Raw genomic sequence first — 20,727 nt, forward strand, 5'->3', positions numbered from 1 at the left:
CCTTTTTAACACAAGTTTTTGATTAAATGAAAGCTAGGACTTAGAAATTCATGTTCAGCTTATGGTCAGCTTGTAAAATTTACCTATTACAAATTTCACAAATAGCAGTATGTAATTGGAGGACCTGAAGGTATTTCTTCATATTCTGGTAAGTATATTGATGGTTCAAAATATGTTAATTTTTCTTCAGATTGTTCTTTTAAGGTTCATTTCACCATTTGTACTTCAAAATAAATATGGGGAGTTATAACAGTCTTTCTTTTGAAGACCTATGAAATGTTAGAACTTAAATATATATGAAGCTAAAACTAATAGAACTATAAGTAAAAATAGACAAATTCATAGTTATGGCTGGATATTTCAACATTCCTCTCTCAGTAATTGATAAAACAGTAAGCAGCATATCAGTATAGATATAGAAGACTTGAACAACACTATCAACCAAGTAGACCTAATTAACATGTATAGACTTCACCAGCCAACAATAGCAAATTGTACATGCTTTTCAAGAGCATGTTGAATATTCACCAAGATAAGTCCATATTCTAGTCCATAAAAAATCTCAATAAATTTAAGAGAATTAAATTTATACAATGGATTATGTAACCACAGTGGAATTAAACTAGAAACCAATAGCAGAAAGATATCTGAAAAATTCCTAAGTATTTTATGTCATTAGCATACTTCTAAATAACCTATAAGTAAAAAAAGAAATTAAAATGAAATTTTAAAAATATCTTTATATATATGAAAATGAAATCACAGCTTATCAAAATGTGTGGCTTTGGGGTCATAAGGATGGCAAGGTGAGTCACTCTAGTGCTCCGTCTCCCCATAAAAGCTTTAAGCAACAAACAAGAGCTGGCAGAACCATCTTTCTCAAAGCTCCAGAAAAACAGTTAAAGGGTTAGAGGAACAGGGCTAGCACCTAACATTTTTAAGTTAGCATACCACTTAAAAATGGTAGGATCTCCTGGCACCCTTTTGGCCCTTCCCACATCCCTTCACCAGCTTGATGTAGAGCTGACCCATCTTCCAGTGCAAGTCCCTGGTCCTGCTTCTGGAGGGAGCAGAGTCACCCTTCTGCACAAACTTGGAGCACGTATTTGTGGCATTCTGTCTGGTAGCAGCCTAAGGACTGAGCCAGGGCATTCATTACAGTCTTACCATCCCAGAACTTGCCTTGCTTGTGGAAGACAGAATACTGTAGGAGAACAGTCACATAGCAGCTGCTTGGGACAAAGGTTTGCCTTCGGCTATTCTCTAAATTTATCGTTAGGACAGCTAAACTCTGAAAGAGAACACAAACTAGGCCAACCTACAAAGATTGAGAAAGGTGTCTCTCCCTTTCTCCTCCTCCCCCCCTCCTTCTTTTCCTTCTTTTTCTCATTCTTTTTCTTCTTCTTCTCAGCTCCTGGTATTCAAAGAAATCTTTGTCATAATACTAGCTGAATGCCACTCTAAGAACAGATGCCTCATGTCTAAATTTCAGAGATAATACTTTAAAATATCAGAATGTCCAGGTTGCAAGAAAAGATTACGAAGCATTAAAAAAAAAAAAATAACAGGAAATGATGGTCTTGCAAAGGAGCAGGATGAGGAATTAAATTCCATCAATGAGGAAGACCAGAGATTGGAAAGACCAGAAAAAGACGTTATAAAAGTGATCCTAAATATGCCCCAAGAGATAAAGGAAAACATGGACAAAGAACTAAAAGAAATCAAGAAAATGATAGATAAATGCAAGGAAAATGCCAATAGAGAGAGAGAAATAATGAAAAGGAACCAAATAGATCTGAATTTCACAGTGACAGAAATAAAAAAATTCCCTAGAGGGGTTCAGCAACAGATTTGAGCTGGCAAAAGAAAGACTCAGTAAACTTGAAGATAAGACTATTGAAATTATTCAGTTTGAGGGGCAGAAAAGTGAACAGTGCCTGAGAGATATGTGGGACCAATGAGCATACCAATATATATGCTATACCTTGTGGGAAGCCCAGAAGGAGAAAAAAGAGAGAAAGGGGCATAAAGAATATTCAAAGAAATAATAGCTGAAAACTTCCTGATTTTAATGTAAGACATAAATATACACATCCAAGATGCTCCATGAACTGCAAACAGGATTTACCCAACAGACCCACACTGAAACATGACAATCAAACTTGTGTGAAAGAGAATTCTGAAAGCTGCAAGAGAGAAGCAATGTGTCAGGTACAAGAGCATTAAGACATTTCTCATCAGAAACCACAGGGGCAAGAGGGCAAAGGAAAGACATTTAAAGTGCTAACAGGGAAAATTGCCTACCAAGACTTCTGTACCTGGCAAAACTGTCTTTCAAAAATGAGGTTGATGTTAAGACATTCCCAGATAAGCAAAACTAAGGGACTTCATCACCACTACAATGGCCCTACAGGAGATGCTAAAAGGTAATTCTTTGGGTTAAAAGGAACGTATACTAGACAATAGATTGAAGTTGCAAAAGAAATAAAGATCTCTGGAAAAGGTAATACATATGTAATATAAATGTCAGTACTATTGTATTTTTGGCTTGTAACCCCACTTTTTACTTCCTACAGGATCTAAAATGCAAACATATAAGAAATAATGATAAACCAAGGTTTGGGACTTAGAATGCATAAATATGTAATTTGCAACAAGAACTACATAAACTGAGAACTGTGGGAGTACAGTGTGTGTATAAAACTATTGAGGTTAAGTTAATATCAAACCCAAAAAAAACTTTGTTAAAACATTTAGAATATTAAAGGAAGGAGAAGGGGGAGTTCATGCATAATGGGTGCAGGGTTTCTGTTTGGGGTTATGAAAAAGTCCTGGTGCTAGGCAGTGATGAATAATCCAACTAAATTGTATGTTCGTGAGTGGTTGAGATGGGAAAGTTCATGTTGCATACATGTTTCATCAGTTAAGGAGAGAGAGAGACAGGAAAGATTAAAGAGACAATAACAACTAAAGGCAATGCATGATCCTGGATTAGATTTATTAATGGAGGAGAAAATGCCCCAAAGGAAATGATTATGACTTTTGAAAAAACTAGAGAATAGACTGTATGGGGGTCTGGAGCTTTGTGGCCCAGAAAAACATGTTCTTAACCTTAATCCATTCCCATGGATGTGGACTCTTATAAATAGGACGTTTTGATTAGGTTACTCCAGTTAAGGTGTAGCCCAGCTGAATCAGGATAAGTCTTAATCCTATTATTGAAAGCCTTATAGTAAGGTCACAGAAAGAGAGAAAACCAGGGGGATGAGCCAGCTGAATGTCAAAGGAACCTAGAAGAGAAGATAGAAGCCAGGAGAGGCTGCCATGTTAATTCCATGTGATAGAAAAGCCAAGCACCAAGGAATGCTGGCATCCAGTCCCAGAACACCACAGTCTTATGGGAGAAAACACTGCCCTGATGATGCTTTGATCTGGGACTTCTCCTAGCCTTAAAACTGCAAGAATAAATTCCCATTGTTGAAACTAACCCATTCCATGGCCTTACAACAAGGAAACTAAAAGAAGACTGTAAGCTTTATATCAATGTTAAATTTTCTTTAACTTGATAACTGCACTTACGGTTGTTAAATAAGTGAATATCTTTGTTCTTCGGTAATATTCATGGGCATATTACATGTTGAAAGAGTATAATCTATACAGCCTACTTTCAAATGTTTAGAAAGATGGATGGATGGATGGATGGATGGATGGATGGATGGATGGATGGATGGATGATAGATGAAGTATGGATGTGTGGGTGGAATGATAGAATGATATGGCAACTATGGCAAAGCATTAAAAGTTGGTGGATCTGGGATGGGGTTATGTTGGAGTTCTCTGTATGTATGGGGTTGGTATTATATTTGTAGCTGTCTTTTATAAGTTTGAAAAAATATTTTTTTTAAATTTTTAAATGTAGAACTAACCTAAAGAGTGCTCAGAAAGACATTGTTAACATTATGGGCCTACATTACAAAAAGAAAAGGGTCCCACGTCAATAATCTTAAGTTTTCATCTTAAGAAACTAGGAAACAAAGAGCAATTTATACCCAAAGTAAGCAAAAGGAAGGAAATAATAAGATTAGGAGCAGAAATCAATGAACTATAAAGCAGAAAAATAGAGAAATCAATGACACTAAAACAGGGTTCTGTGAAAAGATCAATACAATTTAAAAACCTCTAGCCAGACTGATCAAGAAAAAAAAAGAGAAGAAACAAATGGTCAACATTAAGAATGAAGAATAACATTACTAGAGATCTTACAGACAGTAAAAGGATAATAAGGGAATATTATGAATAGCACTACCAAAAAATTTGACAACTTAGATGAAATTGATATAAATCAAAACCATTAAAATATGTTAACCAGTAATTCTAGGAGTCTGTCTTCTATAAGTTGAGAATATGGACAAAACTTTATGCTACTAGATGCTTATCAAAAGATTATTTATGGGAAACGGACTTAGCCCAGTGGTTAGGGTGTCCGTTTACCACATGGGAGGTCCGGGTTCAAACCCCGGGCCTCCTTGACCCATGTGCAGCTGGCCCATGTGCAGTGCTGATGTGCGCAAGGAGTGCCCTGCCACACAGGGGTGTCCCCCGCGTAGGGGAGCCCCATGTGCAAGGAGTGCTCCCATAAGGAGAGCCGCCCAGGGCGAAAGAAAGTGCAGCCTGCCCAGGAATGGCGCCGCCCACACTTCCCATGCCGCTGACAACAACAGAAGCAGACAAAGAAACAAGACGCTGCAAATAGACACAGAGAACAGACAAGGGGGGGAGTAAATAAATAAATAAATCTTTAAAAAAAAAAAAAAGATTATTTATAGTAGCACTGAAATTTAACTGTCCAGAGATCGGAGATTAGTAAATAAACTGAAACAGCCATCACAAGGATAATGATGATGATAAAGAGAATTCACATATATAATATTAATTTAGAAAGATTAGGAAACAATTTCAGCAGATGGAGATGTCAATGTATAAAGATACTTGTATTTATGTACCCTCAATTTAGGCTAATAGGGTTTTTTCTTTAGTTCAGTTATTTATTTTCTTTTTAAGATTTTTCTTGTGTTTTTCGGATTTGCTAAGAATGAGTTAGTGTCCTATTTTCATGGTTATATGCCAAGAAGTTGGCTTTATAATTGAAAATATAAATTGTCCTTTTTTCTGAAAACCTACCGCTTGATGCCAGTCAATTCTGTTTTAGATATTTAAGAAAAGGTCTTTTAGGAAGAATAAGAATTTGAACATCTTTGTGTACTTAATCCTTGCCTTGGTAGCACATTTTGAGTCCGTGATTATACACCTGTTCCAGCAAGATGCCCAAGATGCCCAAAACTACAGCTTTATACATCTCCACTCAGTGTCTTTCTCAGTCCAGGTGTCAGTGGGTAAAAGCAGAGCATTTCCTTTCCCTTATTTTTTCCTTTCACTTATTGGCTCATGATCATGAAAACATCTCTTGACTTGAAACCATTCATTTTGCTTTTCTCTTTCATGCTTCACTGCAAAACCATGATTAAATTGAGACTTCCTAGCAATTGTTCAGATCATAACTCTCCTTTCCATTTGTGCACCTTCCAACTCCACCCTGCCTTTAGTGTTTCCCATATGAATCACCACAATATCTAGCTCATCTGCCTCTAGTTTCCCCATATCATCTCATTCTAAAGTAGCTATTTGAATATAATCAGGAAACAGTGTATATTTTTTCCTTTCCAGAGATCCTACAGGTAATGACTTCTCCTTTCGTAGGAAATCCCTGTAGTTAATGAGAACAAAAAGATACATGGTAAAAAACCTCTGGGCCTTCATCTTAAAGAGACCTAAATTCCTTTTGGTACATGAAATCTAATGATCTTGAACCATCAGAGGATTATGTCCACACCTTTAGCTTAGAATTAAAAGGCTATTTACAAGCATATATACACTTTTTTCTTTTTTGCCTTTTTCATTTATATACAGACATCCAGACATACATACATACATATGTACAGAGAAATGAACTATAAACCCGAACTGAATGATAACTAATTCATCAGATAGCCATGTTACATGAGGCCTTACTGTACATGGGAACCATGATTTGAGGAATCTGGGCCACCTAACCATGCAGTTGTTTTGGTTAGAATCTTTGGTGACATTCTTGATCCCTTCTTAATTATTTTCAATTGAAGTATTTTAACTGGTGTTCTCCCTTTCACACTTGCTCCCCTGCAATCTGTTCTCACACAGAGGCCAGAATGATCTTTGAAAAATATCAATCAAAGCTTGTCATTTAAAACCTATAATTTGATTATCTCAATAGATGCAGAAAAGGCATTTGTGGCAGTTTGAGATTATTTATAAATTCCAAAAAGAGATTATATTTACAAACTGATCTGTCCCTCTGGGCATTATCCCCTTTGGTTATATTAGATTGAGCTGAGATGTCTTTGATTAAATTATGTTAAGATTAGGGCTTTGATTTGACCACATTGGTAGGGTCTAATCAGTTTAAGTCCCCATCCCCTCGGTGGGCTATGTAAATAGACACTCAAGAAGACACACAGAAGAAGATAAAGAAGAGGAGAGAACTTGGTCATTTCAGTCCTGCCATGTGACAGAATGGAGAAGACTCAAATAGCTAACACCACACTTGAAGAGAAATTAATCCTATGCCAGCCTACAGTTGAGATTAGAAGAAACTGGGCCCATGGATCCTTATAAGGAAGAAGGAAGGAGAGACCAGGCAGAGGTCACCCTCCATCTTGCTTCAACACATGGCAACAGACTTTGGTGAGAAAAAGACTTGAGTTGAGCTCTTTAGGGCCTAGTAACTGTAAGCTTTTGCCCCAAATAAACACCCTTTATAGAAGCCAACAGGTACTTTGCATCAGCACCCCTTTGGCTGACTAATACAGCTTTCAACAAAATCCAGCACCCTTTCTTGATAGCACCGTGCAGGAAAGTGGGAATAGAAGGGAACTTTCTCAACATGATAAAGGCCTTTTATGAAAAAACCCACAGCTAACATCAGTTAAGACTTTCTTCCTAAGATAAGGAACTTGACAAAGATGGCTACTTTCCACACTTCTACTTAATATTGTACTAGAACTTTCAGATTAATGAGACAAGAAAGGAAATAAATGGTACCCAAATTTAGAAAGGAAGAAGTAAAACTATTTCTATTTGCATGCATCATGATCTTATATATAGAAAATTGAAAGGAATCTGCAAAGAAACTATTAACTAACATATAAGTTCAGCAAAGTGGCAGGGTACAAGACCAACATGCAAAAAAACAAAACAGGACAAAAAAATTATTGTGTTTGTATAAACTAGCAATGAACAATCCAAAGAGGAAATTAAGGAAATAATTCAATTTATAATATCTAAAAGAATAAAACATCTAGGAATAAATTTAATCAAGGATAAAAAAGACTTGAGTACTGAAAATTACAAAACACTATTGAAAGAAATTAAGGAAGACTTAAATGGCAAGACACCCCATGTTCATGGATTGGAAGAGTTAATATTTTTACTGTCAATATTATGCAAATTTATATGCAAATTAATGCAATGCCCTTCAAAATTCTAGCAACCTTTTTCTGTAGAAGTGGAAAAACCAGTCCTCAAATTCATATGAAATTGCAAGGAGTTCCAAATGGCCAAAACAAACTTGAAAAAAGAAGAAGGATGGAGGACTTGCATTTCCAAATTTCAAATTGTACTACAAAGCAACAGTCATAAAAGTACTGTAGTATTGGCACATAAATAGATAAATAGATGAGCATACACCTATGGCCAATTGATTTTTAAGTACAGACAGTGGGGAAAAAATAATCTTTTTAATCAAAAGGTGCTGGAAAAACTAGATATCCATATGCAAAAGAACGAAAATCAACTGAAAATTGCATCAAGGACCTAATATAAGAGCTAACACTATAGCTCTTAGAAGATAACAGGGGCAAATCTTCCTTACCTGGGGTTTGGAAGTTATGACACCAGAAGTATGGGCAATGGAAGAAACAATAGATAAATTTTATTTCATCAAAATAAAAAACTTTGTGACCTGAAGGAAATTATTTTAAAAGTAAAAAGGCAACCTAAAAAATGGGAGAAAATAGTTTCAAACAGTATATTGAATAGAGACTTAATATCATGATTATATAAAGAAATTTTATAATGCAACAATAAAAAGACAATCCAAAACAAAAATGGGTAAAAGACATTTCTCTAAAGAGGATATACAAATGGCTAATAAACACATGAAAAGAGCTTAATATCACTATCCACTAGGGAAATGCAAATCAAAGCTGCACGTCACACCCACAAACGTGACTATTTTAAAAATGGAAAATAGGAAGTGTTGGAAAGCATGCAGAGAAATTGGAACTCTAGGGCGCTGTTGGTAGGAATGTAGAATGGTTTAGCCATAGTGGAAAGCCATAGGGCAGTTCTTCAAAAAGTTAAATATAGAATTAACCATGTGACCCAGCAGTCCCACTTCTAGGTATATACCCAAAAAGAGGGAAAACAGAGTTGCAAACAGATACTTGTATACCAGTGTTTATAGCAACTTTATTTACAAGAACCCAAAGCAGGAAACAACCCAAATGCCCGTTAACGAACGAATGGAGAAGCAGAATGTGGTACCTATATACAATGGAATATTATTTGGCCCTAAGAAAAAATTAAGTCATGAGACATGGTACAACATGGAAGAATCTTGAAAGCATAAGGCTCAATGAAGTAAGGCACATGAAGACAAAAAGTTATGGGTAACACTCATAAGAGGTGACTAGAAATAATAATTTAATGTAAACCTCATGATAGCCTTCTGATTGTACTTAAAAAATTCCTAAATCCTAAACATGGTGTCTGCTTACCTTTCACATCATTCTAACCATGTCTCCCAGTCCAGTCCCATTATTCCTGAGTCATGGGATCTTCCTTCAGTTCTTCAAATCATACACACAAAACTCACAGGACTCTGCAGTACCATACCCTAACCTTTCCCTTTCCCTTCTTCACATCCCTCCCCATAAATTTTTACCTGGCTGATTCATTGATTCATACTCATATTCATGCCAATATCAAATATTGGCTTAAATATCACCTCTCAGAGGGGCCTTCACAGGACCCTGAGTCTAAATTTGGTTCTTCCTGTTTTTTTCTTGTTCTTTATAGCACTTACCATATATTTTCATTATTTTGTTTTGTGTAGTTTATTTATGGTCTTACTCTCCTGCATGTCTAAAAATTTCATGAAGTCAGAGTTTTGTTCACCACTGTGTACCCCAGGATCTTGTTTGCTCTTCACCTCGTATGTAGCAAGTGTCCAGTAAATTACTGTAGCATGAATGCATGAGCAAGTGAAAGAAAAAAAAAAAAGTGTAGTAAATAATTAGAAAACATTCATGAGGGAAAAAATGCAATTTTACTGTTAATCAAAGGAAAGTATATGAAAGCACTGTTTTTAATCTATTCAGTAGTGGAGTATTTAAAGTTATAATCCCATTTTTATCTAAGAATTAGAAAATGTTAGACATATTCTTACAGTCCACATGGAGAAAGACTTTTCCTATGTTCATTTTTGTTTAGGTGTTAAATGTTTGTTGAATGAGAAACAGGATTAGTATAATCATTATGGAAAGTAGACTAGTCAAATGAATTTTAAAACAATCAAAATGTTTTTAGTGGCCCAGTATTTCTACTTCTAGGAATTTGTCATAAGATATAATCCTAAATACTGAAAAGGTTTTATATTTAAAGATATGTCTCACATATGTCTCACAGTGTTATTTATAGGAGTTAAATACTGGAAACTACCCAAATGCTCAGTAATATAATGGCTGAGTAAAGCATAGTATATCCAATGGATAGCATATAGATAGCCCTTAAGCCAATGGTTAGAATAATATAATTACTTCAATAATGCTTGTAGTATTAATGTAAGTAAATAAAGAAAACAAAATTGTTACAACTGTTTAAAAATCCTATCCATAGGGGAAAAAGACTGGAAAGAAATATATCTATGTCTATGGGTGATTTCCTTCACTTTTTTCACCTTGTATTTTCTTTAACATGCACATGGATTTGTTTTTGCAAGGGTTGTAATTATAATGAATTGTGCATTTACAGCATACTTTGTGTACAATTCTGTTTCAATACATTTAAATGAATCCTGGTCCTAACATTTTGTGATCACTAAACTGAAATGTCATGCTCTCTCCCTTAGGATGACAGAATCCTCACTGAAGATTCCTTTGCTCATGGATTAGATCACTCACCCTCTTGGCAGGATCACAGTAACTTCCTGTCTAGTCCACGATTTTCCCATTTGAACTGTAAGTAATGAAGTCAAGTATCAGTTTTTAAATTGGATTTAAGAAAATACAATTTATGGAAAGATGAATGTGTAAGGCCAGGTCTTAATCATGTTATAAGTTTGTGAAAATATTCACTATGTTTCATACAAATAATGCTCCCCCAAGTCTATTTATTATATTTCCCAATTTACTAAAACATACATGGAATTCCTTCTTTTTAGACCTTATACTTCTCAAAGGAGCTTAAAATAAATCACCCAAGGTGAAAATTTTAAGCAAAATGTTTGTTGTTGTTTAGAGATGACTATTAACTGTGCCTGAGTTAGTAAAGGAAGTTAGGCAGTATTACAACAATCATATCATCAGAAAGTTGAAAATCTTCACATAGAACTGTTCAGAAATACCTAATTTTGTGGAAAGAATAAGGATACTCATATGTTTCCCTCCTAAATTTCACTCGTGAATACTCTGTAAATGTTGGTAAAATGTCAACATAAAGTTTATCACCCCTGGATGCCATGTCCCACCATACACTTCTCATTTTCCCCTGCTTTATTCTTCAGGTTTCAGACTTCAGAATCTTACAGTTTCAAGTGTAGTCTCTGTTATGAACGCCTGCAAATGTGCTATAATTTTCCTTTAACGCCCTTTTCATAATAATAATTATAGAATTATTTATTATTTGGATGACATTTTGTGTACTGGTTCTTTTCTCTACCAAAGAATAAACTCAGTGAGGACAGAACAATGTTTCCTCAACAACTTACGTAGTACTGACACATAGTGAGTGCTCAATTAATATTAATATTAGATTTTTTATAAGTTCACTTTTGTGCAAACCATTGGGATTCAAATGTTATTTAATGGATTCTTATTTAGATCATTATTTAGCCCTTCATTTTACCATGGACCTGGAGGATTGTATATTATATTTGATAATTTTTGCCATTTACAATAGCTAGGTTGCTATAAAATACCAAAATAAGTCTCAAAAAGTATGTCAAGTCCAAATGTGATATCCCTCAATTTTGCTGACTTATATTCATGGATTCATTCAATAAATATTTATGTTTCTGATAAATAATTTGATTTTCATTATTTTATTCCAAAAGCTAAGCATTTTCTCTTTCCTGTCTTAATCATTTTACCAGTGTTTTTATGTCTGCATAAACTCTCTGTTATTCTAATCTGGCAGTTGCCCTTCAATATAGATCATAGCTCAAGTTGATTATGGCACTTCAGAATCAGATATACATACAGATATACATATAGACCAAACTTTTTATCATTCATATTAAGCATTGGAAAAATTTCACCTGGTTTGTTGGATGTAAATAAACATATGTGGGAAGAGGTATACCGTCCCTGTACCATCAAATGTCGGGGTCCCATCCATTTAGACCTCCAAGGCCCCTGGAAATAAATGACTGGCACCATGATATGAGTGCAGAGCCCATTGCTATATTGCTACTTAGTTTTGTCCATATGACTTTCCAACTGCTCCCTAGAAAAGTAAGTAGAAGAAAGCAATTAGAAGGCATTGAGGGGACAGCGTCAAATTTTTGCAATTTTATTTAGGATGATAGCAGTGAAAAATTATATTTAGCTTTCTACTTGATAGCATTTCTTGTCTAGCTATGGTCTTTTCTTCTCATTAACAATATTCTCATAGACAGCCATAAGTTTCCTATATCAATCTACTGGCTTAAAAGGAAATAAAGATAAATGAGAACAGAAAAAAATATGAGAACATAATTTGGATAAGAAAATACTTGTTGCAGTTTATATTGTAAAATGTGACTAGAATATGTAGCCTAAAAAGTAAAATTCTTATTAATTTAAAGAAACACCCTTATTCATAGTCTTATGTTCTAGTGTTCTTTTTGACAAGTTTTTTTTTAATGATTTTCCTCCATATCCCATGTGTTTAAGAATAGTTTTTGAAGTTTACTCATAGGTGCCTTATTGTTAGTCATTTTTAAGTAATCAAACTAACTTTTTTATACAAGTAATATATATTCTTATTTGCTTTCCTGATGAATCTTGAATTTTCTTTACTTTTTCATAGTGTGTATATTAGATAGAAAAGGGGGTAAATTAAGATCACCCTGACTGCGTATTTCTCCATTTTTGTAGCACAAATTATTTTCAGCTTAGTTATAGAAATTATTCTATAATTTCTCTTTATACCTCCAAAATTTTAAAAAGGAGATACCAAAACCAATAAAGAGAGAAAAGAACATACATTAAATAGATAATATAGGAAACAGAAGACTTTAAAAATATGTAATTTTGTCTTCTGAAAGATAGACGATATTCCATCCATTAAAGTAAGAGCAAGATTCTATGAAAGAGGAACAGAAGATAAGAGGTCTCGTAAGTTAAAAATAGAATTGCCAGAGAGGAAAAAAAAATAGAAGGGTGGAAAACAAAATTGAAGAAATCACAAAGAAAGCCGAAGAAAAAAAGAAAGAATTGGGCAAGAGGAGAGAAGAGATAAGAGATTCAGAAGACCAATTTGGGAGAGAAAATACTGGATTAATAAGAATTTCAGAACCAGAGAACAGAAGACCTAGAGTGTCCAGATTAAAAGGGCACTCCAGGGAAGCGGACTTGGCCCAGTGGATAGGGCGGCCGTCTACCACATGGAAGGTCCGCGGTTCAAACCCCGGGCCTCCTTGACCTGTGTGCAGCTGGCCCATGCGCATTGCTGGTGTGCACAAGGAGTGCCCTGCCACACAGGGGTGTCCCCACATAGGGGAGCCCCATACGCAAGGAGTATGCCCCGTAAGGAGAGCCGCCCAGGGCGAAAGAAAGTGCAGCCTGCCCAAGAATGGCTCCACACACACGGAGAGCTGACACAACAAGATGATGCAACAAAAAGAGACACAGATTCCCATGCCACGGACAACAACAGAAGCAGACGAAGAAGACACAGCAAATAGACACAGAGAACAGACAACCGGGGTGCGGAGAAGGGGAGAGAAATACATTCTTGATGAAAATTGAAAATAAAAGTTTCCTTGTTAAAAAAAAAAAGGGCACACCCACAAGTACCTTTTGCACAGCTGTCATCCTGAGATTGCCTTCACTGTCCTTCTGTATTAATCCACATGGTTCCCAGATTCCATACCTTCCTCTTTCTTGTTTTATTCATTTATTTTGTGGAAGCACATCCAAGAAAGGGAAGTAAATATTTTGTTTGTATTTCTGAAAATGGACTTCTTTCACTTATCCTTCATTAAGAGTTTAACTGGCTATAAAATTCTAGGTTGTAATTAAAAACCACAGTAGGGGGGGTACTGGGTTCCTGGCCAGTGGTGCTCTGTCGTGGTCCCTAGGGGAGCAGCGACAGTCTCCCAGGTACAGTGGTGGGGACCGGGAGGGAGTGAGGGTTCAACAGTGAGCCCCTGATACTAATGACTATGCTTGTGAGCTGATAAACCCAAAATAATAACAAGGCCTAGAGCAACTTTGTGCCTGGGAATTTCCTTCTGTCAGCCTTCATGTTACTCAAATGTGGCCAGTCTCGAAGCCAAACTCAGCATGTAAATGCAATGCCTTCCCCCCAGCGTGGGACATGACACCCGGGGATGAGCCTCCCTGGCTACGAGGGACCACTATCAACTACCAACTGATGATGCAACTGGAAAATGACCTTATACGGAAGGTTCAATGCGGATCAGCAGAATATCCATGTCTACATAAAATACCATGACTTTAAAATGCTGTTTGACCTAAAGTAAGGGGGAAATGGAAAGGAGAAATGAGTTTATATGGCTACGAGTTTCTAAAAAAGAGTCTGGAGGCTGGCAGAAGGTTTGCCCTCATGCACAACTGAGCAGAGTCAGAGAGACAGATAAAGCAGATACAACCCCCAGATATTGGTTCCTTTGAGGGCTAAAGAGACCCATGGGAGTTATGGTCATGGCCGATGGGGTTAACTACCAGGGCAGATGGCCCCTCTTTGGAAATGGTGTTTATGTGTGATGAATCTGGACTCAGATGGGATCTCCCTTCATAAGACTTTCATGCTAATGTGCTGGAGGTGCAGTTAATGTTGGGGTTTAAGATATATTTAGGGGATTTGAATCTCTGGACTGACAATGTGATAGCCAGATCCTGAGCCTCAACAGACTCCAGCACCTACAATCTGATTTATTGGACTTACCACACTCAGCTAAGATGGAGGTGAAGAAGGACAACCACCACACCATGGAGCCTAGAGTGATTACAACTGAAAATGGGAGGATTGCATCCAGCATCCAGGTGGAATCTGAGCCTCCTCTTGACATAAAGGTGCAATGGACACAACCAATCCAGTGTCCACATAGAAGAGGTGGCATTGGATTGGGAAAAGTGGACATAATGGACAAAGGGTATGGGGAAAGGCAGGAAGAGATGAGAGGTGGAGGCGTCTTCGGGACATGGAGCTGCCCTGGATGGTGCTTCAGAGGTAATCACCGGACATTGTAAATCCTCACAGGGCCTACATGATGGAATAGAGGAGAGTATGGGCCATGATGTGAACCAATGTATATGAGGTGCAGAGGTGCCCAAAGATGTACTTACCAAATCCAATGGATGTGTCATGATGATGGGAACGAGTGTTGTTGGGGGGGGGGAGAGGGGGGGTGGGGGGGTGGGGTTGAATGGGACCTCACATATATATTTTTAATGTAATATTATTACAAAGTCAATAAAAAATAAAAAAATTAATAAAAAAAAAAAAAAAAAAAAAAAGAAAGAATAATTGAAACTATATAAATCGATTAGGCTAACGTTCAGATTGCCGCTTCAGCAAACTTGTGGCTCAAGACAAAATCCTTTAATTTCTTTCTCAAAAAAGTAAAAGTAAAAAAAAATTCCTCAAAAAAAAAAAAAAAAAAAAATTCTAGGTTGAGTATTATTTTACCTTCTACAGCCATTGCACAATTGTCTTCCAAAAGGCTTGCAGAGCCTTATGTCATTTTTGATTCCCACTCCTTTGAAGTGATCTACACCTTTGCCTCCCCTTCAGTCTGGGAACTTTTAGAATCTTCTCCTTAACCCCAGTGAGTATTATGATGATGATATATGCCTTTGTGTGGGTATTGTTTAATTTGTTCTTCTAGCTACTTGTTGGGTGGGCCCTTTTAATCTGGACATTCATGTTATTCGTTTCTTCCATATTGAAGGAAGAAAGGAAAGGGTCCATCAAGGAAAATGTTTAGGAAAAATATAACGAAAACTGATAGATAATCTGATACAGTTGAGCACTTAGAAAAAACTAGTAGACATGACAGATCTGGTTGAGCAATTAGAAGCAAATAAGAGTGGTCACAGAAAAAGAGCCAATGAAACAAAACAAAGCAAAACATGGGTCAATTAATAACTCCAAGGGAAAAAAACACAAGAACGCAAACATCATCATATTATACTTATTAGATTTGTGTGAGCCATATTTATAGTCATAATCATATAAACACTTACTGTTGACATAACTAGAAGTTAAGATGTAACTATATTGGGAAGTAGTGAGTATGTGGGTATGGATAATGTCTAAAAATTATAAATCTGAAAATAGCAATATAAGTGTTTTTTAGAAAAATTGAAATAAATAGAGAAAATATATATAGCTAAAAGAGTTGCTTGTGGTTGACTCTGGGTAGCAAACTGTGGGATTGGGAGGGATGGGGCAAGAGCCTCCTGCTTTCCTATTATAACCCTTTGGTTATATAGCCATTTTATATGTATGTGTATACTTTGGCTAAAAATGATTCTTTTATAAGATAAATGCTACTGGAAACCCCAGCTTTTATGCCTGACTAGCAAGTTTCTTATATTCTTGTTAACTTCTTAGTGGGACATAAAAACTGGGTTTTAGAGTGTAGGATGGTTTGACCTGTGTGGTTCAAAGAAACTTGGGGAGGAGCGAACAATAAGTCCTTAGGCAGATGTTGGTTCTGAGCCCACAGAACAGATATTTTCCTTCTTTAGTTGGGATTTGAACTAGATGAGGCCCTTTTGTCTAAGCTGTAGAGGCTAAGGTTTCTTTCTGCTGAGTTAGGTGCCATGTCAAACTGTGCCCAAACTAAAGCATAGAACCACTGACCATGGAAAAAACAAAGGAAATGGGAAAATACTGCATAATTTGTGGTCTCTGAAATGCTCCAGCATTAATGAAAGTTTATTTTAAGTAGTAATTTATGTCAGGTTTGTGTAGTTCAGGTCAATTCAAGAAAAGGTAGATTCCTTCTGCCAGGAAGGAGGCAAGAAATGTATAAATTGTAAGTTTATATTACCATTGGAAATGGGAACACAGAAATCCATTATTTAGAGCCATGATCACTACCAAATTTATCCTGGCTGGCTAGAAGTTCTGGCTATGATTCAGGACACTCTTTTAGAAGACTTGGATTCCATTACCTTTAGCCTGTAGACAGTGGGGGCTTAGTAAGAGAGACTCATAATGTCACCTTTTGAAACTGTCATTTTTACTTTTTATAAGTTGCAACTGACCACTAGTCTCCATGTATAGCTCCTTTTAGGCTAAAAGAGCACAACTCCAAGACAGGGCCTTCACTCATGGGCCTGGACCAGACTGGACCTGAGTGAAGTCTATAGTAACCTGATGATTTCTCAAAATCTCGATTCCTTTGAGACCCAAATGCTTATTTGTCAACTTGGTGTCTCTAAACTAGATTTTAAAAATAGATGCAAATTATAATTTTTCAGTAAATCTAAAACAGTGCTAAAAAATAAAGTTTATTTGAGAAAAAGAAAAGAAAAAAAAAAAAGACTGATTTTTCCTTGGGGGAAAGGGCAACTAAGGATTACTATAGGAGTTTGGCAAGTGAATCTCATGGATTAATTTAACTGGATATTCTTTAAAAAGCAAATCAATGTAAAATTGCTTAAACTTTATTTCACTTCCTTACCTCAGTTTACATTGTTATAAAAAGAAAACTTAGTATTCTCATTTTGCATTTTGAGGTACCTTTAGTGGGAGTATAAGTTCTTTGGATGAAAAATTATTTATCCACATCAAGAAAAGCACACTATTTTCACTTCTGTAGTGTACTTATTGTCCACTCAGGTAACAATGAATAGACAAGACACATCTGTAGTCTGTACTCAGACTTCTAAGAAAAAACAAAAATGCAATTAAAATATTGGGGTATTGATAAGGTAAGAAAATTGCTTCTTGTCCTTTAAAGGATTTATTTTTTCCATGAAAGGACAATCTTTCTATTTCTCTCTTTTCATAGGCTAATTTTATATTACTATGATCCAGGGAATTTTCACTCAGCAATTAAGTACCAGGTATTTAAAAATAATTGAGTTCTGATTATTGATATTTGACAAGGTACTCTCTAGAAAGCAACTAGAAATTCCCAGTTGACTACCTCTTAAAAGTCCCTATGTATGAGAGCAGATGTAGCTCAAATGGTTGAGCACCTGCCACCCATGTACAAGGTTCCAGGTTCTGTCCCTGGTACCTCCTAAAAAATAAAAAATAAATTTAAAAAATCCCTATGTATAGTCATTTGTTCAATCAAATTTACTAAGAGTCTATGTACCAGATTCTGTTTTCAGTTACAGTATTGAACAAGACAGATGAAATCACCTTGTCTCATGAAGGAAACAGGTATTAAATAAAATAATATGAAATAGTGATTGTTGCTATAGAGGTAAAATTTCAGAGTGTACCTGGAGCAAGACCATTACTTTAGAGAACAGGGCTGCCTCTCTGAGGATGTTACAATTGGCCTAATACCTGGATGTCAAGAAGGACCAGCCCAATTAAACCTGGGTGGGAAGAGTCTTCTTGATAGAGGGATCAGTAAGTGGAAAGACTCCAAAGAAAGGGGCATGGTCTGCAAGAAAGGGTGCCCACTAAGGCAGGATTTAATGAGTTGGGGGAGAGTGGTAGGAGATGAGGTCTGAGTGGAGTCTTTTCAACAATAGTGTGATGTTTGGATTTTATACTTAATTCACTGGGAGACAATATATGTGTACACTAAGAGGATTCTGTAAAAAGGAAACCCTGAGATCTCTCCCTTAAAATTCTGTGTGTGCATGTATATATGAAGTTTATATCATTGTATACCATCCAAGAACACATCTTCTACTGTCAGAGACTCTTCCATTTCTTTTCTTAAACCACAGGAATATGTGTTTTTGATAATAGAGTTTACTTATTAGTTACTCCTCCATTGAAGATCTGCTAGGCTATGTAAAGCTTTAATTAAATACAATGATTGATTATTTTCTGCAAAATTAATTTTTTTAGCCCAGAGTTTATATTCACCCAGGTTTATTTTTATCTTTTCTCTTGCCTTCCCAGCGTTAACCAAAAGAACAGTTCCTCCAGATTCAGCTTCAATCAAGGAAGATGCCACAGGGTTAATGATGAATAGAAGAAATCTACATTCCAAAAAGGAGGAATATGAGAGCAAAAAAAGCAAAATGTAATTAGTTGGATTACATGAGTCTTTTAAAATAACAATATATATCCTTGCTACAGTTTGACCCAGGTTTTCTAGCAGACATACCTGCTACAGCTTCTGCTCTTCAGCAGTGCCAAACATTGACTAAAGTGACAGTATGGTTGGTCTTTGTGAATATATAAATTAAACCAATCCAGACGATATCGGCTGAATGATATGCACCTAATTTATTGGCAACATAATACAGGTGGGGAACAATTAATATTTTTCACTTTGCAGTTTCCTTTTTCAGGTATGATCAGATCACATACTCCTGACCAAAATTTGGATTTATAATTGAGTTCTTTGAAAATGATTGGCTAAAGAGGAGGAAAATAAGTTCCCCTTGAGGCAAAAGTTGCCAGCACTTTAGATTCAGGGAGCATTTATATAAAATTGATTTTAAAAAAAAAACTTTCTTCCTAATAAATTATCATGTGTTATAACATGTCATGGAGATATGTATATATAATATTAGACAGTTCACTTTATAAATGCTCAGGATCATTACATCCATCATCTCAGCAGTCTGTTACTACATGCAGTATCTTAAAATTATTTCCAATCATCCATTTTTAATATCAGAAAACAATTTATAAATGATCCCTGAATTGTAACGCCAGTATAAAGAATTCATAGCATAGTTTATTTATTTGTCTTTTTGTGGCCAAATATCTTTCTGTGATCATTTCAGTCATATCCTGGACTTCGGCTTACTCTGACCAAATCACAGTTCTAAACCCCTGTGTCCATGGGATTCATTCTGCACAATTTTTTGTATGATTTGGTACTATACTATCTGCCTTCAGCATAATAGCTTTTCTCAACATCAGAGAGTTTTTAAGAACTTACTCCCTTTACATGCTGATCTACCAGAGGAGAAAGATTTATATGAAATGTTAAATAATGGTAAACATCCAGGAAATGAATCCCACTGGGTCTTGGTGGAAAGATTCTGCACAGAAACAATGACAATAAAGCAATACCTTTGTAATATGCATTACGTTTTGTTTGTAAAAGTATACCTGTGTGCAAGATTTCTTACATTGTTGTTTCTATTTCCACTTAAAATATGTTTTCCTGACTTACACATTTTGAATGTACAAAAGAAAAGAGCACTCTCATTACATGAACTTGAATACAACACTTTACTACAGAGATGTTTTTAACATACAAATAAAATACATACAGGTAGAGTGAGTCTGTACATAATCTACATTGCCTCTGAGAGTACAGCCGTGCATTTTCTCATTTATTCATTCCCAGAGCCTTTTATTGAGTTCCTGCTATATGCTATGGAATAGAAGGAGGGAAAATAGACACAAAAACAAGTGTAAATGTCCCAAAGTTTGTTTGACATTAGGTATTACACAAAAAAGGGATGATATATTCAGACCAGCTGGAGGAATCCAGGGTAAGACAACATTAAGCAAGTTTTCTTTTGATTTGTTTTGTTCTGTCTTAATCTTCTAGTGAGCTTTATTAAGGTTTTAGTGAGAGGATCCCTTTTGGAGAACATCACAGTCCTGATGTTCCACATGACCTTTTTCACTCTATAGGAATATTTGGGATGTTGAGAAATTGATGTTTTGACCAATGCCAAAGTATTTTATCTCTTTGGATCTAAATGACTAACAGGGAAGAAAATAAGGAAGAATGGTTTTATTTAAATCCTAAGAATAAAGGTTAGTTAAAATAGCTTTTCTCTTGATGTATGAATAGGAACTTCATGAAGTCCATTCTGTTTAACAGACACTGGTCTAAGCCATAATTAGAGCATCTGTGGTCATCAAAATAAAAAATTGCCTCAGGCCAGTTAGAACTGAATGTTTAAGGTAACTCAGAATAATTACTTGGAAAATCTTTAAAAATATATTACCTGATGATTTTATAACAAGGGAGAAGAATCATATGAAAGATCTTTTTAAACCTGAAAAAAT

At 35.8% G+C, this 20,727-nt stretch overlaps 1 protein-coding gene across 9 annotated transcripts in view; it reads left to right on the forward strand.

The window, feature by feature from the left end:
* The window catches only part of CEP128 (centrosomal protein 128), a 478,155-nt gene extending 458,370 nt beyond the window's left edge, over positions 1 to 19,785 (forward strand). For 8 of the 9 annotated variants that reach the window (XM_058292841.2, XM_058292852.2, XM_058292854.2 and 5 more), the window contains 2 exons: positions 10,226 to 10,334; positions 18,646 to 19,785. In XM_058292841.2, the coding sequence (XP_058148824.1) occupies positions 10,226 to 10,334; positions 18,646 to 18,773 (237 nt within the window). In that variant the 3' untranslated portion in view covers positions 18,774 to 19,785. Of the gene's footprint in view, positions 1 to 10,225; positions 10,335 to 17,566; positions 17,622 to 18,645 lie in introns of those variants that run through there. The other variant, XM_058292851.2, reaches the window with a different exon arrangement.
* Positions 19,786 to 20,727: the final 942 nt, after the last annotated feature.

This window comes from Dasypus novemcinctus, chromosome 3, assembly GCF_030445035.2.
Source record: "Dasypus novemcinctus isolate mDasNov1 chromosome 3, mDasNov1.1.hap2, whole genome shotgun sequence".
In the NCBI taxonomy this organism is placed as follows: domain Eukaryota; kingdom Metazoa; phylum Chordata; class Mammalia; order Cingulata; family Dasypodidae; genus Dasypus; species Dasypus novemcinctus.